At 38.4% G+C, this 27,584-nt stretch overlaps 1 protein-coding gene across 4 annotated transcripts in view; it reads right to left on the bottom strand.

Annotated features, from left to right (window-relative positions):
- CNKSR2 (connector enhancer of kinase suppressor of Ras 2) overlaps positions 1–27,584 on the bottom strand; it is a 214,287-nt gene that overhangs the window by 169,267 nt on the left and 17,436 nt on the right. For all 4 annotated transcript variants that reach the window (XM_034074520.1, XM_034074521.1, XM_034074522.1 and 1 more), the window contains exon 2: positions 8,834–8,997. In XM_034074520.1, coding sequence (XP_033930411.1) covers positions 8,834–8,997 — 164 coding nt within the window. The remainder of the gene's footprint in view (positions 1–8,833; positions 8,998–27,584) is intronic.

The raw sequence follows: 27,584 nt of genomic DNA, 5'->3' as shown, positions 1-27,584 counted from the left end.
AAGTCTATGCATCCGCTTTCTCAATGAGAGGCCATGGAGCAAGAAACTCTTCAGAGACACCCTGTCTCAACAGAAACAGCTCTAATGGAGTCTTTTCTGGCAATCACAAAACAAGAACTTGATGAAACTAAGCTACACAGAGTAATAGCTTGTCAGCAGGTGTTCGAACTAAAGGTGGTGGGAGCTATTAATAGGAATTTTACCTGCTAATTACTTTTCTGTGGCTTCACATGACAGTGTGAGTGACGAATTGTAGCTCTTTTCTTCACATGCTGACAAGCAGCAGCTCTAATCACCACTGATCCACTGACGAATTCTGCTTTTTTTCTGGTAACGACAGCAAGCCTAGTCCCTTTGCCAGGACATCCTTGCACCAGTCCCACAGTGTAGGAACAGAGTTCAGTAACCAGACTTTGGAAGTAAAGTGAAAATTCAGCTTGATCAATGCTCACCAGGAGTCCCTCCTCTTCCCCCAGTTAAAATACATATGTGTGTATATATATATATATATATATATATAAAATAAAACAAAATCAGACCTAATTTTATCTCTTGTGCTAAATTCACTTGGCCCTTTCTGGCAGGGAAGTGCATCTCTCACTTAGTATAGCTTAAAAGCAAAGTGTTCCTAACTCATAGTGCTATCTCTGCTGGGCCAGACCAGTTGTCTAGAAGCTGCTGAGACCTTTAGTTTAGGGTACTTTTATGCTGCCTATTGCAAATGCAAAACCAGATCAACTAACTAAAAATGCCAAGCGCACATTTCAAAAGAACTCCACATCTAAACACACTGCAATATGCAATAGAGACATAACCACAGCCCCGTTAACAAATCAAAAAATCCCTTAGAGCAAATGTCTTGATCACAACTTTTATGTAACCACAAACGCCTCTACATCTCCAAGCACAAAGGACACAGCAAGTTCAATGACATTATTCAGGTTCAGCAAACAATCCAAGATTGATAAATTAGTGTAAGGCCCCTCTGCCTACCTCCCTAACTAACTTTCTTCTCTCCAGCCCAGAAAGCATCTGGAAACCATGTGGAGAAAAAGTCATGAAGTGAGCATTGCTAGACACAAGTTGACAACAAAGAGACACAAGTTGGGAGCCAACAATACTACTGTAACACTGGAGCTGGGGGCAGAAGTAAAATAGAAAGTTTCTCCAGGCAGGCAGAGCAAATAGCAGTGCTAACATTGATTTCTGATACCCCTCTGGAGAAGGCAACCATGGCTGTACAAACTACAAAAAGTAATCATTTAGTTTTATTTGGCAAAAGTTTATCATCACGCCCACAAACATTATTATTTAAAGAAGGAAAAAAATTACAACCTTTTGAAAGGACTAATATTATAGTCTAGATGGGTGTACTGGGTAACAAATTACGTGCAGTATGTAATAAATTATGTGCAAAGAAATGTAACTTCTCAGTTATGCCTGACATCTCTCAGCAATATAGGTAAAAATCACAAGGATGAAATCAAGAGTTTTCTCTCTACAACTTTTTAAAAAGTCTTTTTCTTCTTATTCACAGACTGAATGCAGGATTTTTAGGTGTCGTGGTTTAAATCAAGTCCACACACAGCTCGTTCACTCACTCCCCCCCTTTGCTCCCCCAACTCCCGGAGAGTTAGGAAGGAGAATCCAAACAATGTAGCCCCCATGGGTTGAGATAAGCACAGTTTGATAGCTAAGGTATAACACAAATCACTACTGCTGCTACTACTACAAATAATAATGATAAAGCCAATAACAAGTGAAGAGAATACAACACCTCACCAGCCACCGACCCATAACTCACCCCACCCTGCCCGACCGAGCACCGACCAATACCTCCTCCATTCCCCCAGAGCTCCAGCCCTTCCGGGTCTCTCCCGGTTACCTCCTGGGTATGACGTGCTATGGTATGGAATACCTCTTTGGCTAGCCTGGGTCAGGTGTCCTGTCTCTGCTTCCTGCCAGCCTCCCCTCCTCCCTGGCAGAGCATGAGCTCAGAAAAAAGGCCTTGGACAAACGAAACACCCGAGCAGTAACTCAAAACATACTTGCTATCAGCAACCGTTTTCAGCCTGAAAGTCAAAACACAGCATTGCACCAGCTACCAAGAAGGAGAAAAAAAATGACTGCTATGGCTCAAACCAGGACATTAGGTAATAGCATATGATTGCTAAGAAATGGACTTAAGATAACCTCAGACAAGCTTAATTCTGCTCTTCACTATCTTTCAGTGCTTTCATCTTCCTTATTAATTTTTGAGCATCATTTCTGTATGTATTATTGCTTTTAAAAAGCAACCTAGAAACAGTAAAGTTCACACAGTCCTCAGTTCAGGGGAAAACTGGGGAAGATCTTAAGTGAATAATCAAAACAGGATCACACAAATACCACGGCACATGGCAGCCATCTCAAAATCATGCCTCAAAATTTGGGGCAGCCAAAAATTCACCAAGAAAAGTTCCAACCTTTGTCTCCAAAGTTGTTTTTAAAATTAACAAAATGCATCTGAACCTCATTCTTGAAAACATTTGGCTGAACACATCCCACAAAGTATGAGGCAGATCGCTTACCAGCCCAAAGTTGCGAGCAACTGAGAACACAACTTGTCATATGGAAGGTGCCTTATGTAACTTCATACCTCATCAGATCTGCCTACAACATATATTTCTAACGGCCCTTCCTCCAGCATTATGAAATGCCAACACTAAGGTTATCTCTCTTTCGAATAGCACTGACATATGGGGTAATTTAGAAGTGCATAACACATGATCCTTACACATCTGTTTCATAAACACGGAGTAAGTAGATAAGGAGAAAAAGCCGGACAGCTCAAATGACACTTGTAATTTACTGCAATTACTAAACCTATACTGATTAAAAAGCAAATAGTTTCAAAGAGTACAAATATTTGTTCTAAATGTTTACAGAAAAAAACCTCAGGTGCATGATACTTACAGCCCTGCAGAACCCAGGAAAGATTCATAATCAATCATCATCATTATCCCCTTTCCTGGAAAATGCCCTTCTTTTTCTACAGCACAATCAAGCAAAAAGCCAAGCCCTAGTCATGCTTTGTAGCACTAATAGAGCAATTACATAAACTATTCTTCTTATTCTTATTTAATCAGCAGACTCCTCAAGACCAAGTGCTCATTATTTTTTGTTTTTCTACTTTGTCATGTAATTTTGTTCCTAGCCAGCCAAGTGCTCTTATTTATTTCTCCAGAATTCAAACTATCAGTTACATATTCATTTAAATGCATTTCACTAAGTCCTAAACAACTTATCAGCAATTTCAAAAAAAAGAAAAAAAAAAGTAGATTGCTACGAATACACTACCTCTTCAAAACATATTATACCATAACAGCCCTGTTTATCCAGCCTGCTTTTGACCTAGAGGGTTGGTTTTTTAAAGGTTCCTTCCAACCCAAACTATGTTGTGACTCTGGAAACCTGGGTGTGCATTTTGTACTTGCCCAAAACACCAAACAACCCAACAAAAAAAAGCAATGAAGGAAATTATCTAGGATCCAAAAATGATTCCTGAGACAGTTAGGAAGAAGGACATTCACAATTTGCATGCAGATGTATTTACTGCCTTTGGCATACCACAAGGCTTTACTGCAGTTCTGTATAAAAGATCTGCTAACAACAGCTACAAACATTTTCAACATGATCTATATGAGCTATCAGAAACCCTTTAACACCTTAGCTTTATTGATTTAGTGATGGACTTCGGGATTTCTTTCTCTGCTGTTAAGTTAGCTCAGGATGAAGACAGGAAGGCAGATGACATATAACCAGAACTTTAACTTGCAAAGGGCAATAGTAAAAAGGGCAAATACTTTTTGTGCTATGAACATGCAGAATATTAACAATAAATTTCAACTCTAGCACATACAAATCTCCATTCCAAAATGAAGCCTTCTTCATTTGCCACGATGATGATTAAATCTAATATTCACTATTACTGACAAAAGCAGCTTTAAGATCTGATCAGTGATAAGGGCAAAGGAAAGGATTTCTCTGTGAGAAATGGCAAAAAGATGAAATTAAGGTAAAAGGCATAATTCTTATGAGAAATCAAATCATTCATGGGTAAAGTAGGTTTATTTTTACATTCATTTGCATATAAATGTTTTGTGTTAGTGGTAAATGATAAGCAATTTCATGCTGTTAGTGCACACCAATGTTTTCTCTACAAAATAATAATGCTATCTCATCTGCTTCAATCTTCTAGCTTTACAGATTCAAATACACAGTGTATAATATATTCCTGTGCAGCCAAAGCAGATTTAAATAACTAGCATGAAACCAGTACTGAAACCAGAAAGCTCTACAAAGCAAAAACTGTTTTGGGTTTTAACGAAACTACACAAATGCAGATTCCTTGAAGAAGGATTTTGCAAATTCACAGGGACTTTCATATTTTCTTTGTTTAAGGAAAACTTAAACCATCCAAAAGTTATTTTGAAGTTTTCTAAATATTCTTGTCTTCCCAGAACAAAATATTTCCCACTTGAAAGTCTCCTTTTTAAAAATATTTGAAAATGCTCAATGAAACAAATCTGATGTTCAATGAAGCTAATCTAATCTTCATGAAAACAAAATGTACATGATATTTTGGAAAGGTAAAGCAAAAAAATCCCTTCATGCAACAGGCCATTGTGGTGATATATCAGATAAACTACAACATTTGCTTAAAGACTGAAGAAAAGATCTTTAGCTGTGCAGTCTTCAGTCTTGGTATTCCCCAGGCAGTCCAAAAGGTAGCATTTTCTGGGAAAAATATATCAAGGAGTCCATGGCCAGCCAGGAAAATATGGTCATACCCAGTTTTGATAAATGAAACTCCATCTCCTGACAAACAGATGATGGAAAAATAATCAGGTGCATTGCTTTGCTTTCTCCAGCACAGTCAGATATTTCAGGCTCTACAAGGCTTGCAGATGCACTCCAAACCTGAAGACTGATAAGAGTGATGTGATGGCGTTATCTAAGTAATCAGTTCTTCAGTATGCATTTCTCTTTTCAGAAGCATTATGTCCATCTTTCCTCAATTTACTTTCTTTGGGCATTGCTCATTCACATCCAGTTCTTAATGCAACCATCAAAGAAACAAGGCTGATCATATTTTATGTGTGGTTCAAGGTTTGCTACACTATTGTTTCATTACTGATTAAACGTAAAGCATTTTTAAGCTAGCTTCACACCATATACATACTGAAAATGATTGTATTGAGGCTAGATCTGGGTGGTAATTTTTGTAACTGATGAAAAAGTGTGTGTTTTATTATCTGGGAGTAGCCTGGAGAAAAAAAATAATACAGTTTCTCCTGTATCTCTAGAGCTGGACAAGCAGTTTCTGAGTTTAACAATTTTCAATCGGTTTGGAGAGGTCAATTATTTTTTGAGAACTTATCAGCATGAATAAACATGCACGTCCACATCAATCAGGAATCTACCTGTAGGTGCCACCAGTGGGATCCCGGTTTCATGTCTCCATTTGAATTGACAGGGAAGGACAACAGATGTTTCTTGCTGGAAGCAGAACAATTCTACAGACATGTATCTGTCATGGTTTCTCAAGGATCGATCAAAAACCATGCAACAAACTCTTATCATCAATGAAATACCATCACAGACCTCACTGCTTCTTTCTTTAAAGCACAGAGAACGTTTCATTTATCTTGCCCTTTGTGACATATGAATTTTATAGAACACAAAACTGCACTGAGGCAAGATAATCTATTGAACATGCTCCCACCTTCACAGACTGAAGAAGAGAGGTAGAGACAAGCCACATTAGTTACATGGCCCACTCTCTCATGGAACACATTCCGCTTCAGTGATGGTATGTACGCCCCCACCATTATCAGTGGGTGTGACCTGTAACAGCAATAGCAGCCTGGAAAAATCTTCATTCTTCCTTCTCAGAAGTACCACAGGAAAAGAAAACCTGTGAATCTCACCCCCAGGATGCTTGCTCTCCTGTTAAGAGCATGGTATGTCAAGCTGGCAGCCATGAGAGACTATACTGAGATGGATAGCACAGGCCACCATTTGTTCTCTGATAGCTAACACTGGAGAATCCATTTGTTGCTAGTGCTTATGACAGGAGAGGAATACCATGAGAGACTGCAGCCAATCATCCACCTTCTATCAAAAACCAATAAAGAACATCCTTTAAATAGTGCTATCAACCACAAATGGTTCCAAACTATGACTGTGGCAAGCAGTTTGTATATTTAGCACTGTTCAGTAGCCTCCACCTGGGTTAAGGTCCCATGCTCTCTCCATACCCACCAAATATGCTTTTTCAGGCTCTCCACTTTCCTCCAGGAAGAAAATGTTGCCCCATCAACTACAGGCATGCAACACAAGCAGCTGGTTTGCCATTTGCCATATCAACAGCTGTCAGGGCAGAAACTGCAAGTAGAAGTTTACACCATAAACGTGCTAGGAAGGGGGGTGGGAAAAAAGCAGCTCTTAAAACACATCAACTACCATCACTGCAGAAGCTTTTTTCATTGATGGTAACTCTGTCTTGGAAACTTCCCTGCAGATTGGGAGCAGGAATGAACAGTGGGAGGTGGTTCTGTCCCCCTCCATTGCCATCCCTGCCAAAAACTGATTAGATGGTCCTTCACTAACTTGGAGAGAATGGGGAGAAGAATCAGAAGTGCCAATACTTTTGTTTTTCAATGATTAGTTTAAAATCAGAGATTATGCTTGCAGTGCAAAATTAACATTAATATTCTTTCTCCATCATGCTACCCTCAATCTCCAGTATCCATAAATAGATGTTAACTCAGTCAGATCATACACTTGTAACTCATGACAGATTCTACCACAAAACTTTTGTCAGGCAACAATGAAACAGAAAAAAATAATCAGATAATATTCATTTAAATACCTTGCATTAGCAGTTACCCTACACTGGAGAGTCATTGGATTAAAGTTCTCCTAAACAATATAGTCAACATTAGAAGCTAATCAGAAGAATGGACAAGCACTAACCAGGACAGATACTGATGCAGTAAGAAAAGGAAAACCTGTAAGTACAGGACCAGTATAGCCAAAAGAATTGCCTCTGAATTAAATTTCCTAAGAGGTTTATCTGATTAGTGAACAATAAATTCAAATTAAGTCCACTAAAATCAATATAACAATCACATATTGTTATCCCTACGGAGCCATCAGTAGCCAATTCTGAGGCTGCAAAAACATTACCTTAAATTAGAAGCTGTGATCTGACACATGGTATTGTGGTTTTCAGTGATGAAGTTTTCTTTAAGACAAACCCAGAAAAGCAGCCAACGCTACCTGTGCAACATGGACCAGGAAGGTAGAGACTCACTGCATGAATTAAGCATGCAGTGCTAGCCTTCACTATAGATGCCTTATTTTATATTCAGCTTAGTTCCATGCACTTTTGCCTAAGATAACAGAGCTACAAAGACAAGTTGTGTTTGTTTGTCTAAAGATAACATCTGCAATTATATATCCAGGGGAAAAAAAGAAATTTCAGCTAATAAACAATAGTGGGGTTTTTTTTATGAAAATAGGTTATTTTTGAAAGAACCATAATCTGTCTCCTTGTGTGCCCAGGAGGAATGTTCATCACTGTTCACCCTAACTTAGGTTTTGTCTCAGTTAATATTTACTTTTGTGTTGCCTTCTGCACTGTCTGATGAGAAAAGTATTTTGTAAGTCTGTTTCCTTCTATATGTGTAGCTTTTTTTTAAAAAAAAACAAATAGACGAGTTAACTTATTGCACTGAGCCACTTTGCAATGTTATTAGAAATACTGCTCTAAAGAAGAGAACCTAAGACATGTTTAAAACCAAATGTCTTCCTGTATGGAAAAGCTGTTCCCCCTTTTCTGCATTTCTTTTTTTTTTTTTCCTCTTCATAACCCCTCACATCTGTCTCCTAAAGGTGCAACATCAGACTATTCAGCAAAGCTGCTGCATACTGAAAATCCACAAGCCTTCCTCTGAAGGGCTTTTCAGCCTACCATCTTTGATTGCCTCTACTGGGATTCAGCTTTCTTAAAGCTGCTTCTAAGGCTTGGAAAAGCAGCATGCATTAAAAATCCACAAAACACCACTTTAGGCAGTTAAGTACATTTTACCAGAGCTGTTTACAATCCTTCCTACAGTGAAAAATCCAGACAGTGTGCCCAAGCTATCACTAATGTTTACAGGCACAAAAAGAGGTTCATTAAGAAGGGTGAAATCAGCACCATACCTCTCACCAAGGGGATAATCCCAGTTATGCATGACACGACCTGACTGAAAAAAAATTACCAAAATGCTCCACCAAAAACATATGTATTATTTACATATAAGACAATTATTTCAGTATTTAATCCTTTCTACAGTGAAATAGAAGGAGCTACGTTTCAGCAAACTCAAACTATCATCTAAACCAGAATTTGCATGTATCAGTGAAAAATGACATGGCTAATATCCGGACATTCTGTTTGTAAAGTACAACCTGCACTCAATTACTGCATTCACATATATAACTGTTTTACATTCCAAACCAAACCCAGTCTAGTTTTTTTCTGACTTCAGATAAACTTTTCTTCTATAAAGACAGATAAGCAAACTTTGTATCTCTGATACCAATGTATTTAAAAAGCTCCATCTTATCAGTACATATTGCTCTTTATCTTGTCTCTGTTTTAAAATGCTGAATTGCTCATACATTATGTGTCAGGAGTTTAGATAGTATTTAGGACTAGCAATTTGAATACTGTGAATTCACAAACTGTGAATGTGCAAACACTTTTCACTGTCCCCCTGTTTTGCCCCAAGAAGTTTACCAGTGCACAGAGCAAGTCTACTGCTTCCAAGATGAGTTCCTGATGGCCAATTCGTGTGACTCCAAGATCTTCGAGTTCTTGATGTGTAATGCGTAGTAGCTGGTCACCACTAATCTTCTCTCTCTCAAAGTTCTTTATGTATTGCTGCAGGCAGTCATCAAGACCTGCAGAAACAGGATAGAAGGGAAGACAACAGTTAGCAACATTTTGTACTGCCATGGAAGTAGAGAAGGACTGAAACCAAAATCAAGCCAACAGAGGGTACTTGTCCTATCTTTAAGAGAATTATTTCAGCATTACAAAAAAATAATGCTATGCAGAAATCTTAAGATTTGGAGAGCTATGGCAGACATGGCTTTTCAACCTGTGGAAGATACCAACCATTCCAGAATCCCAAGAAGAGCACTGAATTCTTGTAAGATAGTGCACTGTGAATGTCTATCTGGCCATCTCTAAAAACCGGTATGTTAGCAATGTCTCCGTTATATCTGGGATGGGAGAGGAGAAGAGGGAACAATGGATGTGAGGAAGACTATCACCCTTCTCTGGGTGCCAACAGATGTTGTTAATTATTACAGCACTGCAAGAGATCAAAAACAAAGGAAAGTGTTTCTGCCAGAGACCAATTCTAAGGAAATAATGAGAGTGTGAATATGCTTAATGCCATAAATCCAGGAATCCAGCTGCCAGTGTCGCTTAACCTCACTCCTAGAGTATCTCCACCATGGTAGGTCACATGATGAGGAAGGGCTGTTAGAGATGCCAGTAAGACCAACAGCATCCTGGTTTGTGTCAGAACTAGTGTGGCCAGCAGGGCTAGGGAAGTGATTGTCCATGTGCACTCAGCACTGGTGAGGCTGAATCTCAAATGCTGTGCTCGGTTTTGAGCCCCTCACTACAAGTTAGATATTGAGTCGCTAGAGCGTGTTCAAATGACAATGAAGCAGGTGAAGAGTTTAGAGCACAAGCTATATAAGGAGCAGCTGAGGGAACTGGGGTTGTTAGTACTGCTTGTTAATCAAAAGTAACATTTTGTCGTAAAACAACACAATACATACATAATCAGTGTGATGTACAAGAGGAAGATCTTAATTTCTCTCTTTCTTAGACACCATTGCTTCAGAATATGTCAAAGAGTATGAGTCCTACATATTCCCAAGGCATTTCAATGGAGCCCTCTATTCATCCAAATGCTGCTGTCTCTCTCTTACATGCTAAGTAATGCTCATCATTATCAGCAAACAGACAAGCAGCAGTAAAAAACAGGTATTTTTTCTGCCTGGCACCCAATAGTAAGGCCATTTTAAAAGCCCCAGTGCTATAAGAACTCATTTATACATTTAAATTTAGGTTGCAAAAGGAAACCATTTCTTTTCTAAATCTTCTTGGATCCCCTTTACTTGCTCACACACACAAGATACAATTATCTTGAATTATCTGGTGTGAGCATTCTAGATTTATCCATATTTCTACATACTATCTGTCAAAGCCCAACTTTTCCATCTGTAACGTTAATTGCATGAACTGTTTTACGAGCAGTAACGTGTATAACAGCATTTATTGTTTTAAAGAAATTGAATACTCTTGACAATAAATAAAACATTTTATCTAAGAATATATTAAAAATAGGCCATAGATGTGCTTTTGCTAAATGACGATAAAAGAAGGCAGTAAGTACTTTTGATATTCCTGAAGTCCCACACTGCTTACACAGATTGCTGAATGAGAATAATAATATTAAAATATTCGACGTCATCAGGTATCAAAAAATCCCTGAGCTAAGAGACTACCAACACAAATCCAGAATAAGACATGACAGATGCACGTAAACACTTACTGACAGTTAATTCTAAATAAAGCCATTACTCTTCCACTTCTTGCTATCTATGTATTTTTGTCATTCAGATGTAATCTAGATGGATGCATATACTTCATATAGGGTAAGAAAAAAAATAAGACAACAAAAATATTACTGACAATTGCTTGACTCACCGATTTTGTAAAAGCTACATCCAGGAAATAACAAAATAATTTAACCATAGATTGCATGACGTTTTCAGAATAGCTTCCCACAAATACTTCCCCTCGTTCCCTAAATAGAACATCTTTTTAAAGTAATTTATTTCTGTCATTCTATTTCTTAATTAAAGAGCAGCAATTGTTTTTGTAAACAGAACTGTGCACAAATAGGAAATAATAATAGTTCGAAAAGAGGCAGCATTCCTCACCCACACCTTTCATCCCAGAACCATGGCAGACAGCCCTGTTTGCCAGCAGCTGGCCAGCAGCTGTTGTGTTCGTATCAACACTAGGGGAGCTTCAGGGAGAGGGAGCTCCTGGCTGATAATGCCATTTAATTTAGGACAGGACAAGATGTTTCAAAAAACATCAGGTGCATGAGGTTTATAGAAACACCCTGGAAGCTGGTGGGGACAGCGCATCTTTCTTATGAGCACTGTGCCTCTTATGATACTCCTCCAAATCCAGCATCCACCAAACCTTAAAGTAGTAAGAAATTTTTCTAGCTGTCAAGGTCTGATTCGCTTCTACCCTCAGATGCCCTAATATCATGGGATGTCACACAACCCATGTACCACAGGAATCCCAGCAAATAACTAATTTTTATGTACTATTCCTTGTTCCTGGTTATGGGTGCACTTACAGTTACTAAGCATCTAGCAGTCCTGGATATTCAAGAACAGTGGCCTCTGTCCAAAAATCAAGTTCATTATGATATTTGGGGTGAATAAGGCCCCATCAAACAGATTTTGTGATGCCAATACACAAGTCAGTCTCTTCTTATTCAACAACTCTGCTCCTCACCCAAAATAAACCCAAGATTTATGTAAAGGCACAGATGTTCCAATAAGAAGAGAACTTAATGTAAAACCGTATGATGGAACTCCTTTTTAGACCTACTATTTAAAATAAACGCTATATAATGTAACTTTTTTCTTTTTTTCTTAAAAGATTTCTCTTTTTCTATAGAAAGAACACAGACCTTCAAGAACACTTTTCAAGAAGCACCTCCCTGCCCTGCATGCTTTCCACCTGAGTTTATCAACAATGTTATTATCGATAGCAATGCTGTCCAGATCCCCCTGTACACTCCTGGCTAGTTTGACTGGGGCCTAGAGGAGCATTTAAGATGCTAATACGTTGCACATCTTTGTCAGCTGGCAAAGGTGTAATATACAGTGCATTAATAGAACACGAGCAGCTCTCTTTATGAAGCTCAAAGTAAGATCTGTCTCATCTGTGAGACTACAAATTAAAAACAATAGCAAAGGTAAAGAAAGCACCTCCAACAGGAACTGCTCAGAAGCGTCAGTGCTTTTAACATTAGAAAAAAACCTCTCTAGAAAAGTTCATCTCACAAGCAGAATATTCTTAAGATTGGGGTTTTTTTCCCTACTCCACATTGAGTTCTACCTTGTGTGGGCCAAGTCAGAAATCATCAAATCATTAACAACATTTAATGGCTTACTGATATAAAATCTGGCATATTTCTGTGTAATGGATTCTTTTTATGACAACAGCACAGTAGAAACTTATGAAGAAATAATTCATTTTATTTTTATACTCATATGATTTTCTGGAATAAGACTGCATGATGCAGCGCTACCCTCCAGGGAAATCTTCCACACTTGCAATCTTCTAACTAACACCAGAACTGCACACTTCGTGATCTCTCTGAGGTATTATTTTGAAGTGTGTAACAGGTTATCTTTTGAAACAAGCAAACCAACAAACGAGCCTGTAATTCAATGTCTGAAAAAGTTATGCACATATGTGCTGGTTCAAACTCAAAAGAACCTCACCATTAAATATATCCTGAGGTTCTGATCCCACAGTCTGTTCCTCCTCTGCAAGCAGTTCAGTCTTTCCTCCCTCCTCTAGGAGACTAAAAAGTATTAAAATAGCCTTTTCTATGTCTAGATCTGAATTATAATTGCTAATCAGCTGCTCAGATATACATGAGAAGATATGAGTCCAAAAATACTGGCAAATAGGTAAAATATTCTTCCCCAAACTGGTGTCAAGAGAAATTTTCTTTAAGATTGAAAAACTACCATGAAAATAAGAGAGTTTGTGTCCTTACAAGCCTTCTTTTTCATTTGGGGTTAATGGAAAGATGATGGGCATTACAGGTTTAACTATCATACATGTAATTTTGGAAAGGGAGTATATTTTTATGCTTCCCTGGTAAACTAGAATGAGGCTGTAAGCCAACAACTTGCCTTGGCAAGTCCTTGTTCTGTAAACCCAGCATTTACTGAAAAACAGTAACACATAGACAATACATGGAATAACTTTGCATGGGAGGCAAAGACACACAGCTTTCTCAAAAAACAAATGCCAGGTTTGGGGGTTTTCTTTTTCTTTAAATATAAGGCAAATTTATCTTTCAATATGAACACAAAGAGTATGCCCTACCTGAATGCCACCTGTTTCACACCTTCAGAAATACAAATTCAAGCAATGTACTGCAACATAGAGTTAAACAAGTCACTAAAAAAAAAAACAATTACACTAGAGTTTAATCTTACACTAGAGTTTGATATAAACTGGGCATTTAAGTAATGCTGTCCAATGACTTTTCAGGTCACAAACTATTATTTACACTATTTTTACCTGAACTAGCATGACGGAAAGGACCACTAAAACATTCAGTGTTCAGAAAAAAAAAAAAAAATCACAATTGTTTTCTCCCAGCTCACCAGTAACTATACATTAAATTTAAGCCAACTATTCTTAAGGATTGACCACCTTTGAAACTGCATGAGTCTATGTATGTTTCAAACGTTCTGCTTAGTTCCTGATAAATTAAAACACTATGCCACAACTTACGCATTTGCGCCTAGGCTTCATTAATCCAGAGCTGGTAGGCTACCAGCCTATTCACTTTATTTATGGAAATATGCAAGCTTTGCCTATGTCAAAGATCAAGACAACCAACCAGAAAACTCCCTGTCTTCCACCTCAACCAGACAGCTGCTCCTGGGCACGGACACTGCAGTCAGCCCAGAGTGAGCAATTCTCCCAACCACAGCAGCTCCTATTTGGGGTATACACTCACATTTCCTCTCTAGTTGAACCAGAACACGAGAGGGGAGGCCAGGAAGGGCCAGGTTTCCCACAGTCTGTACACAGCATTTGGAAACTCTTCATATTCCTCAGTCTGAATGTCATAACGGAAACTAGGAGCAAGCCAAGCCAGCCGCTTTGCCACCTATGAGGCAAAGATATTTCTCCTCTGCCCACATAAGGGATGCTCATGTAAGGGATGCTCACTGCTTCAGGGTCTTCAGCACCTCCTGGGCTTCATATGTGACAAACAGATGTCACAGTTATCAGTGCCAAAAGACGGAGCAAAGAACAGAATGTTTTAAGTGTGGTAGATGGCAAATGCCTACTGCAGAGAGGAAGGCTGAAAAAATGTAATGCCCCATCCCAGAGGAGCACTGCAGGAAGGATGGCAAAAGAAACACCAGAAGTAGCTTCAGGAAAAAAATATATTTAAAACTTCGGGGGGGGGGGGGGAGGGATAATTGCAGGCCCCAGATTTATGAACAGGTAAAGGATTGAGGGAAAAAATAAAATTAAAAAAAAAAAAAAAGAAAAAAAATTTACCAAATTCCTGAATTACAAAAGACCAGGACAATCACTTTGTGCACTCTTATTTGCAATTTCAGGCAATAGCCCTCTAAGTACAAAACGCATTTGCCCTTTACTCTGTAGAATTATTCTCTCTTGCTCCCCACCCTTCCTCTTTCTCTCTATATATAAGTAAAAAAAATCCAAAATATTAAAAATAAATATTAAAAATTACTGAGAAGATCCAAATAATTATTCCTTCAAGCATAATATGCATATTCATAGAATACAGTATACAATTACATGTTTTCCATGTGCAGTTTAGGGTATATGTACTTTTTTCTAGGACTCATCGAATGTTCATAGTCAAAACATTAGCTGAGAGGTACTGCTAACCAAAAATCTACACTTTTAGACAATGAAAAAGAAACACAATATATATAAAAATCCACTTTATATGCAGTGGATACATGCTACTTCATCTAGAAAAGCATGTGAAAATTGTAGAATGAAGAGCTCAAAGTACAGAAAAAGCAAATGTAAGAAGCAGCAACGTAATCCAAATTCAGCTTCTCCTGAAGATATTATAAATGCTGAGACCCTGGCTACTAGACCACAGGCACTGCGTACAGCAGTGAGGTAAATGAAGAATGTATCATGCCAGGCTCCTGAAGAGATGCATGAAATTAAGAACTGAAATAGAAGTGTATTTTAGATCTTGTTGCTCTGTTCTTCTTAAGGTCCTTGCCAGGAGAAGGGCCTGTAGTCAAAGGAAAACTCAGCAGTGAACAAGGAGATGGCATTATGGCAGGTGAGAACTTGAGAGTCAAACAGAGTACTAGTGACAGTGGTAGGCTGAAACAAGTTTGAGGTGAAAGAAGTACTGTCTTGAGTCACTGAATTCTGTAACTAAAAATCAAATCCTGTTCGAGGACTCTAACTCTGAAGTGTCTGCTGTTTCTGTGCCTACCAATATACTCTTTTCATGATCATGAACTCTTACCAGAACGCGCATATAGTAATAGTATGACCATGCTGGCGATAAATGGCAATTTTGTTCATCAGAAAACTGGAAACACATCAAGACTGACTTGCTCATACATGGCTCATCGAAAGTCCTATTTACAAAGAATTTCACACCGATCAAATTTTACATGGGTTTTCTTGAAAAATGAAAATGAAATTCAAGTAAGAAGACAGGGAGAAAGAAAGTGTACATGTAGACTAATTACAAACATGACATAGATATACAACACCGAACTGAGTACAGTGGCCAAAATATTTTCAATAAAATCAGTTCTCGCTGTTGGACTACTTATCATCAGGGCTTATTATGGCAATTTAGACTTGTTAATTACAAGAATAATATCCAAAGTGTTCTGTTTAGCTGTTGATAAATGTAATCATTCATATTTCTCTGGATGTTTTTTGTTTCCATTATACCCATCTGTACAGCAAAGCCAAATCTTTACACAAGTACATACAAGTTTTGCAAAGTATCTGAAATCTTAAAACATGGATAAAACTGCAACAACCAGTGACGAGCTTGATTTCTATGAAATTCAAGGATCAGTGTCCCTGATTATCAATATTGTTCTCAATGTAAAGGTTATAATTATTGTTATATTTAGGACTCATTATTGGATTACAACAACCACATTGTTCAACTACAGCTGTGGCCTTTGCACACAAAAAATGCTGAAGTGTGCTGAAAAGTTAGTGTGGTTGATAATGGCAGCGGAAATCTCTTGCTAGTGAAAGGGAGAGGAGCCAAACAAGCCACAGCATCATTAAATATCAGGAATCCCTCAAATGCAGCTAATCAAAGGAATGCATCCATTTACTCCTGATAAACACTGCTACGTCTAACTGCAGGGGCCTAGGGCAGCCACAATGCAGATGGGATGAAAAACCGTGCAGTCACTTACATAATTCAATGTATAAAATTACAGATTTTAAACTCAGGGTTAGAAGTTCAGCACAACTTGGGAAGAACCTTGAGATAAAGTGGAAATATCTGAACTATAATTCCACCCCCCCCTGAAATCCCAGCTGTATTATGAAAAAATAGGCTACGGGGGGGAAGAGTGTGTTTAAATATTGTATTCTACCAAAACCAGAAGTTCTCCAGTAAGTTGTCCAAGCATTATCAAGATTATGAGACTATAAACACTGAATTAAGTACTTCCCTAAAATTTCAAAGAGGAAATATCATTGTCTCAATTTTCTCCCTACTGAAATCTCTGTCTTCTTGATTTTTGAAGCAGCTTTAAGGCCATGAAATATACCATCAAAGCTTCACAAAAAGCAAGAGGAGAAAGTAGCATTGTCACTTTACATGTAATAATGTATTTTAATGACAATACAAGAATCCAGCCAGTCTAGTCCTATTCAGAGCTCCATGATGCTAGAGACTGTACAAAGTAATATACAAGGAGACACTGTCCTGACACAAGACATTAAAGAAACTTCTGTTTCTCCATAAAATTCATGCTGGCTAGCTAATAAAGACAGATCCCTCAACAGCTACTTTTATTTCTACTCGGTTTGTTTCACTTTGCATTTTTCACACTCTCACAATCATTCTCCTTCCAATTTTTCACATGTATGCCAGTTTGCAGAATACTTCAGTAAATGGAAGCCTTCTTGGGTTCAATCAATGCTTAACTTCTTTCGCAAAGTTCTGCTCCAATTATCACATATAAACTAGAATACACTGCAATTATCTTAGTATATAAGCAATTTTCTATCAAGACTACAAAATTGGGATTCTAAATACCATTAACTAACATGCATTTGGTTTGTGTTATATCAGATACTTTTTGAATTTTAAATGCTACCATTTCTCTCCTCTGAAATGACTCACTGTACAACATCTATCTGCAACATTAATACTATAGGGATTTGATGTTCCCTAACAACTTGTTACCATACATAAGACTATAAGGAATAACTTTATTAATAATTTCTTTCCTCTAAAATATAAAGCAATTTATGAATTAAGAAATTAATTCATTATAAGTTAAGAATTTATTTATAAAGCACAACAAAAAACTTTTCTCAGCAATGTCCTTTTGACTTTAGAGTTTATGGAGCTTTCTCTCTGTACCAGCTCAAAGCAACTTTCAAGATAAAAATGCAGCTTATTGCCAAACATAATATTGTGGTGCCTGCAAACAAAAAAATTACATCAGTGGTTTACATGGGGAGAACAACTGTCCATCTAACAACAGCATGTGGCTTTATTACTTTTCCAACACATCTCTCAAGCAAGCAGGGAGTGCTAATGATATTAAGATAGGCTGAAGTGAGTACCATCAGGTCCAAGCACACCAGCAATCAGAGTTCCAGAGCTGGAAAGGGCTAGTGAGGGCACAGTCTGCCCAAAACAAACCACCCCTCCATCTGCCCCAGCCCTGGGGCTATGGTTGCACATCTCCAACCCCAACTGCACGAATGCACAGCCCTCTGAAACATTTCATACTGCACAGCAATGACAAACTACCAAATTCTCAAATCTGACTGTAAACATTGCAATTCAACACCATATCCCCTGAGGATGGGAGGCTTTGTTTAAATAGGTGCGGTTTTTGCTTCTTCAACAGTTTAGAAGGGGCTATAAGGGTGAAACACTCTCTCAGGACTTGTGATACAAAAGTCTTAATTTTCCATAGCTTTTCACTGTCTCACATGATTATCTGCAGCTGTGCTTCACACTAGCACATATGACTACAGGAAATGCAAAGCCATCAGATATCCAAGCCTACAGCAGACAGGCAGGAGGGAAAGTTTCTTCAAACTCTGAGTGAACTCCCTCCCGTTCATTCTTCCTTCTCACACGCCCATGCAATTCCCAGGCTTGAAGCTCTCTTTAGCAGAAGTTCGCACAATTCAGCACAGTGTGAGATTTGGGATGGTTTTAGATTTGTGGGCAGAAAAAGCTGTGCATCCCCCTCCACATGACAAAGAAACATCTGTAGCTTAAAATCACTGGTCAAATACTTTGATATGTGTAGGAGTGTCTTGAAGAAGAAAGAGAAAGCTACAGTTCTAATCATCACTTCCATCACTTCATATACAATGTTTCAGTAACCATCTTCTTCTGTAAAATACAAATTAATCATATATTAAAGGGGAAAAACAAGTATAATATGTAAGACAGTCAGAAGGTGTTTATTTAAGCCAAGTACACCCCTGACATTAACCAAGTAAGTAAATAACTACTGGTTGTTCTTTCAAATGCCTTCTCATGTTTGCATTTTTACAGCATGCTCGGGAGCAGCCACACTGAACACACTGTTGTCACAAGAAGGGCATTCCTCTTCTCCCTCCCTCACCAGGGCTAATATATGCTAGTACACAAAATAGTCAAATAAGCACTGCCATGGGCTTTTTTATAGTTCTTCACCACGAAAAACAGCTTTGCTGTAAAGAATTTATTATGCCAGAAGGCATCAATCCTTTCAGAGCAAGCTGGAACATTATGTCACAGAAGAAATAATACAACAGTTGTTAAGGCCTTCCTTTATCTCAGTACTTTCCACTGTCTCCCACCCACTGGAGAAATCTGTTAATGGTTCAGATAAGGCTTCAAGATTTATTTGGTGATACCACCACACAGGGTCTGTGGATTTCATGCAGCCCAGCAGCACGGTTAAAAACAAGGCAATTCATTTTGTAACACGAGTAAATCTTCAGTTTTTGCTGCATTTACATTGAACCTCTCCCTGGAGCAGAAGTGAACAAGATACTAGGCTGGATGGGAGCGCTTAGATGATGGCCTCCATCCATGCTCCAAATTATTCTTCCTTCCCCTATATTTGATTTTCCCTCTAATACCACTAAAATCATCCAGTGTTCACTGGCTTTATCTTCCTTCTCTCAGGAAGGGTTTCAGAATTAAGAGAGAAACCCTAAAGACATCACCCTTAATTGGACAGAGTATGTTCAAATAACTTTATAAACAGCCCTACAAGTACAGCTTTATTATAGTCTGACATGCACAGATCCAGTGTATATTAAGTTTAAAACAATTCAGTATTAAGCTTCTTGGGTAAGACATTCTGCTTCAAACTATATTCAATGTAGAGAGCTCCACATAAAAATTCATGTAAAGACAAATTTACCTGCCTGCTCTTCCCCACTCTCCCCCTTGATCATTAGAAGAGAACACATTCCATAATATAAAATCTACCATATGAACCCTAAGCCTGTAAAGTGGGAGTGCAATCCACACAACTAGAGAATGGCAAAATAAATTTGCCACTTTTTCTATTTTCTTTGACAATATACTTTTTTAAATAGTGTTATCAGCTTTGCATAAATTGTAAAAGCATTTGGGTTTTTTTCAAATCTATTGAAGTGACAACCTAAGTTACACTTTAGTCAGTTTCTCATTTTGTATAATCACTTGCTCGTGCAATTTAACCATACAAGCACAAAGCAGTAACTAAGAATTAGACCCTTCAAAGACTGAATTAATCTACAGCGACATATTAGTCTCATTCAAGTCTCGTTAATGTTATATCCCCAGGAAAGAGAAATGAACGCTCACATGGAAAGTACTGTGTGCACGCATCACACAAAATTAACAATTTGTTTTTCACTAGTAACTACATAGCACTAAATGAACTATCTGTCCCTGAAGATTCTTCCCAAAGGCAGGATGAGGTAGGTACTTCATTAAATATTAGTATTACACACTACATAGATTTGTGCAAAATGCTGCAGTTTAATGCTACTAATGCTTCATAATTCACACTTTTACACGCAATTACTTAATCAATCCACAGGCTTAATGCCGGCCAACCCAAAGAAAAACCTGAAATACCCACGCTTTGCCTCTGTTGCAGGCAACATAAAGAGCCATCGGTGGGGAGATGGGAGATGCGCACCACACTGCTTCCCAAGCAATTCATGTAGAAAGAGGCCAGAAATGTCACAGAAAACGCACTGTCAGTGAGACCTCTACTCATGCCTTCCAAAAGGCAGCACGAGGTAAAGTGATGCTCTCATGTCTTCCTTAGCCGTACTTACAAACAGCCTTGCCCCAAACCACGTGGAAGGCATGGCAAACTAAATCAGAGCTGAGATTTAACTGAAGCTGCAGTTCCACAACCTCTAGAATATTACTGCCATAGCTCATGAGATAAAAGGAAAAAAAAACAAAACAACAAACAACAATCATATGAAGTTTTACCACTGAATTAATTTTGAACTTTGATTTCCTTTGTGTGATCTTCATCTTTTACCCTGCAATATCCCTGGCTTGTAGAACTAATTTCTTATATCAGTCAGCACGGGATAGTGTTCCAGTTATGGATATTCCTGCCCATTTCCACAACACATCAGTAGGAGGTAAATGCTGTTTAACACTTTCTGTGCTAGCTGTATATCTCCAACTGTAGTATATGCCTTGGTCCATTACCTCCTGCTAAGTTAAGCATTGTTTACTTTACTGTTGAAAAGTTATGAAGAGGATGCATTGGTATAGCAATGCTAAGTATTGTGATTAACCCCTCATCCAGACCTCACCAAAAGCTGAAAGAAAATAACAAAGGCAAAAAATCCAAGAAAATATCTGAATTTTCACTCTACAGAGTTTTAAGAGGCCTTGTTATATATACTGATTATGTTACTGTATGAGAGATTTCTTATCCCATATTTATTCTTAAAAGCTTTCCTGAAACATGTTAGATGCCATTTCAAGTAGTTGTGAAACCTGAACAAATTAATAATTAGTATTTTGATCATAGTAATTCTGGCTGACTTTGCATGCCTTCCATCTTATTGCTAAAGACTGAAGGAAAAGACTGTCCTTGTTACCTACCACAAACTCCTTTGGTCTCAGTAAGAATTCATTAAATGTGGTTTCTTTAAACTTTCTGAACCTGAACTTAAAAAGGGTGGTTTTTGAAAGACAGAGGACATCTTTATTTCTAAGTAAAATCCATCATTTCCATCACCATTTCCAATGCTAACCTGTCTGTTGAACACATATTGATAGCTGTATTTTAATCTTTCACTGCATCACATGCATCCTACTGCTTATGTATTATTTCAGCTTTCAATTAAGTAACAGTAATTTCTTAAAACTCTTCAATTCTTTTCGAATCACTTCACTAACTTGAACTATTTCAGAAATAACAGGGCTTTTAATAATAAAATACACATGAAGTTAAGCACTGACACATAATAAATGGCAATGATAATGTCTATAAAGATAAGGTGCAATTCCCCTTCTCATGACAGGGTTCTGCTCTGCTGAAGTCCCTTCAGAGCTGGTTCTCTGAACAATGGTCAATTTCACAACTGCAATAGGGACAAAAGTGGAAAAAAAAATCTGAAGCTTTAATATTGATACTTAGTGTTTGAGTTTTCAAATTGTTATATTTTCAAAAATAAAAGCAACAGTATAACAATATAGGACATGCAGATTTCTGGGACAGTACTTTTCAGGAAGCAAACGAACACCAAATTTTAGGGTGAAAATTATGAGCACGCGATACTGGAGACTTCTGACTGGAGTAGTTTTGCAACACACCAGCCATCAGCTCAGCCAGCCTGTCCTGCAGCCAGATGATAGGAGTCTTCCCTGAAGACCACTGGCTTCTGCCCAGCTGTCCTAGGCTCCTTCAGCTGAAACTGCAGCCTTCCCATCTGCAACCCACTGCACAAAACAGAAGTATTGCAGTTTCTGCACAGCAGCAAGAATTTAGTTGGCAACATTTGAGCATCAGCAATGCAATCCTTGATAAATGAAAAACTTGTAATGATACAGGGGTAACCAATGTACAGGGGGGTAATACAGAGAAATTGTACAAGGGGGTTAAAGGAATTCCTTAAACAAAAGTATTGTCTGTCCTAAGTACCTGCCATTGCCATCTTGCCAAGGCATTGATTACTGCTGGAGGGGGAGAAGCAGATGCTAGTTCTACTGACAAGGGACAAAAGCAGATGATTGGTTCTACTGATAAGCCAGGGAGAGGCAGACTGGGCACCGACCAAATCTGAAGGCCATGACAAAAGCACAGGTGTTTGGTCCTACTGAGAAGTGGCAGGAGAAGCAGACTGGGCACTGACCAGACCCTAAGGCCATGTCTGAAGGTTAAAAGGTGTAAAGCTTAAGAGGAAGACCCATTTACTTCATCTTGAAGACCCCTACCCACAAGAGGAAGACTCATTTACTTCATCCTGAGACCCCTGCCCATGATCAGAAGGGGCACTGCACAGGTGCAAAGGACCTTCCGGCTCATTATAATACGAAGTGGGGATAGATAATAAATATGTATAGGCGGATTGAGCAACCTCATGTCTATGTATACCTTAAGAGAACAAATGTAAAGGGAGAACAACCCTGAGGTGTGCATGCTTTGGAGGAGCTATCCCCATGCACCTCAGCACTGAATAAAAGCATACCTACTTTACAACTTTAACTAGTTGTGGAGTCTATCCGCGCATCGGTAACATATTCTGCCATGATACTGTGACCATAAGATTATTTGTCCAACTTGTGGTTACAATCAGTTAAGAAAATCTCAACTATGGGCAAGATTTTGGCAAGAAGCCTAACCACCATCTTCAGCAGATGGGCAAGGGAAATCTTGTTAGGATTCCCACTTGGAGAACCCATCTTACCACCAACCTGCATAAAGACCACGTAAGCTTTACCCCTATTAATGTCACTCTCATTTATTCCTTTCTCAGCATCACCAGCAGCAAAAATTTTCATCTGTACACCTGTTACTCTACCAACCCAACCCAGTCCCTCTCCTCTTTATCTCCTCCTTATTCCCTTTGCACCTAAAAAGGAATGGGAAAGCCATCTTATACGAGCATCGATTTTTCATCCTCTTCTCTCTCCCTGCACAGTTCCAAGGTCAGCATCTCCTGCAGCACGCAGCTTTCTTAAGTGACATAAGCTGTACAGCAGTCTGACAAGATGCTCAATGATTTAGCTGCTGAATGAGAACTGCTGCTAACATCAGTGAAGCCACCCAGAAAGAGCATTAACAGTTTCACATTAGTGCTCTTACATGGAAAATCTGTGACTAGCAATGGAGGGATCCAAGTGATCTTCCAAATATCAGGCTGTCAGTATTTATGGTGTGCCAGAAACAGAAAGAAAACTATGTTTCTTCTACATAAAAATACAAACTCTCAGCAGCCTGTAGGGATCCTCCTTCCTTAGCAGCACAACTACATCTCCACCATTTGCAGAGAGAATTTTGTTACAACCTATGTACATTACAGGCCAGCCTCCAGCAGAGTACTGCTTTGACTTCCAAGCATTCAACAGGAGAGCCAATTAATGAAACGCATTTAACCCACATTGTTCAGGTAGGGGGCAATTTGCTAACACGTGTCTCACAAAGTCTGAGCACCACATTAGTGTTGGGCCCATCTTCTCTGACACAACTTGACACTGCAGTCGTATGTTAAGCTCTGAAGCATCTGCTCCATAATAAACTGTTAGATGCTTGCCAAGAGCTGAAGCACTGCCTTTTGGATGAGTATTGCTAAGTTGCAAGCCATAATTCAATACTCATCTGACATTGATGGTGACCCAACATTTAATGGAGCCTAATGCTCTTCTGATGCCACTGATTAAATTACTGCTCAGTAGTCCAGTTTCATAATCTACAATTTGCAAGGAAGTAAGACAGATATACAGGCACTGTCTCCTCTCATATCAATGAATTAGTTTACTGCCAAGGAAAGGTTTCCTAATTGAAGTTTTAGATAAGTACACTACAGTGTATCATTCATCAGCACAGAATTTTGTTCAGATGCTTTAAGCCAATTATTTTATTATGAAAAAGCGAAGCACGAATTATTCCCAAGCACAAGGGGAAAATATGGGTAAAAGCCTTGACCCAGCATGTGCAATGACTTCATAACGTCCTGAGCACTGTCCAGGAAACTCAGTCCTCTGGCCAACAGGAGTTTCTATTCATTTTCCCTCCACTAGGTTGTTTAACAGTTTGGTCACTGCTTAGACACAGCTGTGCAAACAATCTTTCAAGATTTGGCCTGATGCTATTGAACTCCATCCCAAAATGTCTCTCCCCTCCTTTCTCCGCAGAGGATGAGGAAGGCTAATTTGGACACAGAGGATTAGACACTTTTACAGCCCAAATTAAATTACAAGGTCCTAAAATTTTTGAGTTTTAAAAAATTTTGCTAAGTAAATTAGCAAGTTTAAATGTATATCAAAGACAGTTGGTAGCAACAGTACTTGCTAAATTATCTCAAGAAGGCCTATTCCCATTTTGAGGAAAAAAATGCCCTGTGAATGCCCAAACTTTTTAAAATAATTAAAAGCAAATAAACAAAAGCCGTGAGAACACAGTGTTTTAAAAATGCTGTGGATGAGAACAAGTAGTAAAAGTTTCTGAGAGTACATACATTAAAAAACATGTACTGTTTTTTTAGCTTTTCAGAAGGTAAACCTTTCATTCTAAGTAAAAGAGAGGAACAGTTGTCAGTACACAAGTACTTTTGCGGGAGTATTCATTATTACATTATTTTCACAGCTATTGACAGCCCAAAGACATAACACCCCCAGTAAAGCAACTATGGAATAACTACATGCAGATAGAATGCTAGATGCTAACACAATATAACACTGCAGAGATAAAAAAAGTCAAAATCATAAAATCCCCAGAATAAGGTTTCTGAGCTGTATGTACCTCAGCTACATTGCAAGTTGCCAAGTATGGGCCTAGTTGCTGAGACTGGCCATGATTTTAACTTCAAGCATGTGAAGCACTGAAACTAGAGCAGATCACACTGGAGCTTTATGTGTGATCTTGTGCACCTTATCAGATGATGAAGCTTTAGCTCTAGCAGAAAGTTGTGGAGGTACTCATGTCCTCTCAGCTGTTAGCAGGGAGAGACTAAATAATTTAATTGTTATTATGGAAAGTACAAACATCAGACCTAAGTATGCCCTTTACAGTCCTCTGAAATTAATGTAATTACCTTAGAATATTGTGAAAATTTCAAAACATCAGCTGGCGATAATTTAAAAAAAAAAGCATACTTTAAACACTCTACCAGACAGTGCTAACATATAGAATACATTCCAAACTGAATTCTAATGCATATTTACACAACTATAAGGTCTACTGACTTCTTTTAATTATTGGATTTTATCCAGAAATGCTTGAATACTGGTAAAATAACTCAATTTCTGTGTTTTCTGAATTTGGTCTTCAGGATTGTTCCATGTTAAATATTAGGAAAAAAAAATCAAAACCAAAATCAGCAAGTGTTTTTAACATGCAGTACCTGGTAACTAAATTTCAAGGAGTTAATCTCCATGTAGAACCTCAAACCTAACACACTGTCCACATGAAGAGGCTCTCCAGCTCAAATCCTGCACTGAAATCTCAAAAGGCAAGGTCTCAGATGTCTCCTTGGGAGGTGCCTATAATATCTTCTGGTTTCTCAGACCTTAAGACACTTTGCCAAGGATAAACATACTTTTAGGATTCTACAAACAGTGAAGTATATACAATTCCTCTTCCCTTTTCTAAAGAAATATCTTCTGTATTGTCAAGCCCACAAAAATATATTTAGTTTTAGTAATAACTGACCTTTTTTGTTTGCATCTTACTCTTCAATTTCACCTTTCCCACTTCTCACCACCAAACCTGCACTTTAGCCAAGCCTGCAGAGAGGTGTTTTGTTTTTTTTTTCTCTATGAAAGAAGCTAAGCTCCAAAGAGAAGATTTTTCTTCTGCAAACCCCACTCTCACTACTCTAAATGCCAATAGAAAAATTTACCCCATTGGCATGGGTCTAAGTATTGTTATTGTTGGTCAGGTTTTCAGTTACTTCTGAAAGAAAACTTTACTATTCATCATTTATGGGAAACAAAAGTTCTGTTTTCCTGCATCTCAGTTCTTCCTAAGACCTTTGGCTGCAGCAGTCATCAGTTGTGATCCACTGACTTTCTCCATGGGTGGCTGTGTGAAGCTGAAAGAAGTGTGTCTCAGCCTGGAACCAATGCATCAATGCAAGAGGAAGCAACAGGTACAAAAGTCACCTCCCTTCTACCCCTAATTCTCACGTACAAATCCATGGGCTCTCCCGCCCATGTGTTGCATCTGATCTCTGCTCAGAGCTTCCCCAGGTGGGCAGCTAGCCAGACAGACAGACAGACCGCCACACCCAGCAGGCCAGGAAGAAGCTGCAAGAAGCCACAGTGGGATCCCCTTGCAATGAGATGCCATGTGCTGCCTTGTCACACACTGCACTGCCAGGCATCCCCACAGGTACAAAGCTGCATGTGTGCTCTCAATTAGCAAAGCTGGAAGAGATCCTCACAGCATGAATCCATCCTGAAGACTTCTCCCATCACAGCCTGGGACACGTCCATTTAGAACAGCAAAGAAAAGGACAGGGACTGATAAGCAAACTTTCACTATTTCCCATGGAATTCCCTTCAGAGTTCCCCGGAATATACTATTAAAAAATAGTGTTTCAATCATTCATGCATTCTGTATTTTTAAAATAAAAACACTTACATGAAAATTATTTTTCTTAAATGCCAATTTTGTGCAGAGGAATAGAACTCAATTTAAGAAAAAGGTCCTACTATTATGGACCCCTGAAGAAATTAGCTGTTATGTTTTACTGCTATTTGGAATCTTTTCAATGTAAGGCTGAAAACATAATAAGAGGCTGTGCTTCAGTATTTTGAGGATTTCTGAAGCTTATAAATTTTCCTTTAATCTATAATTGAAAGAGCTCCTTTTGGAAAAATAAAAAAGTTAGTCAGAAGTCTATCCCAACTAACTTTTTAAATAGCTACCTAGTGCTAGGGAAGAAAAAAGCAATTCAATGAACGTGTCACTGCTACAGAACCAATGTTAAAATATTTCACTAAATAGCAGACCTTTAGGAGATGAGAAATCATTGATTTAAATCATGAGTAAAAGTATTCAACTTTGCACCAAACACAAAAAATGTCAAAACATTCAGAAGCAGTAAAAGAGGATCTTCCAGGCTTCTGCATGACATTCAGAATTATAATTGTTTTGAGATTTCAAGAATTTAAAAACATTATTTTAGGGAAAATAAAATGTAATTTGCTTAGGCCAGTAATCTCATTGCTTGAAATTGCTGCATCCCTAGTAAAACTGTT

This window comes from Melopsittacus undulatus, chromosome 2 (assembly GCF_012275295.1).
Source record: "Melopsittacus undulatus isolate bMelUnd1 chromosome 2, bMelUnd1.mat.Z, whole genome shotgun sequence".
NCBI lineage: Eukaryota > Metazoa > Chordata > Aves > Psittaciformes > Psittaculidae > Melopsittacus > Melopsittacus undulatus.
This window is presented reverse-complemented; position numbering and strand designations above follow the sequence as displayed.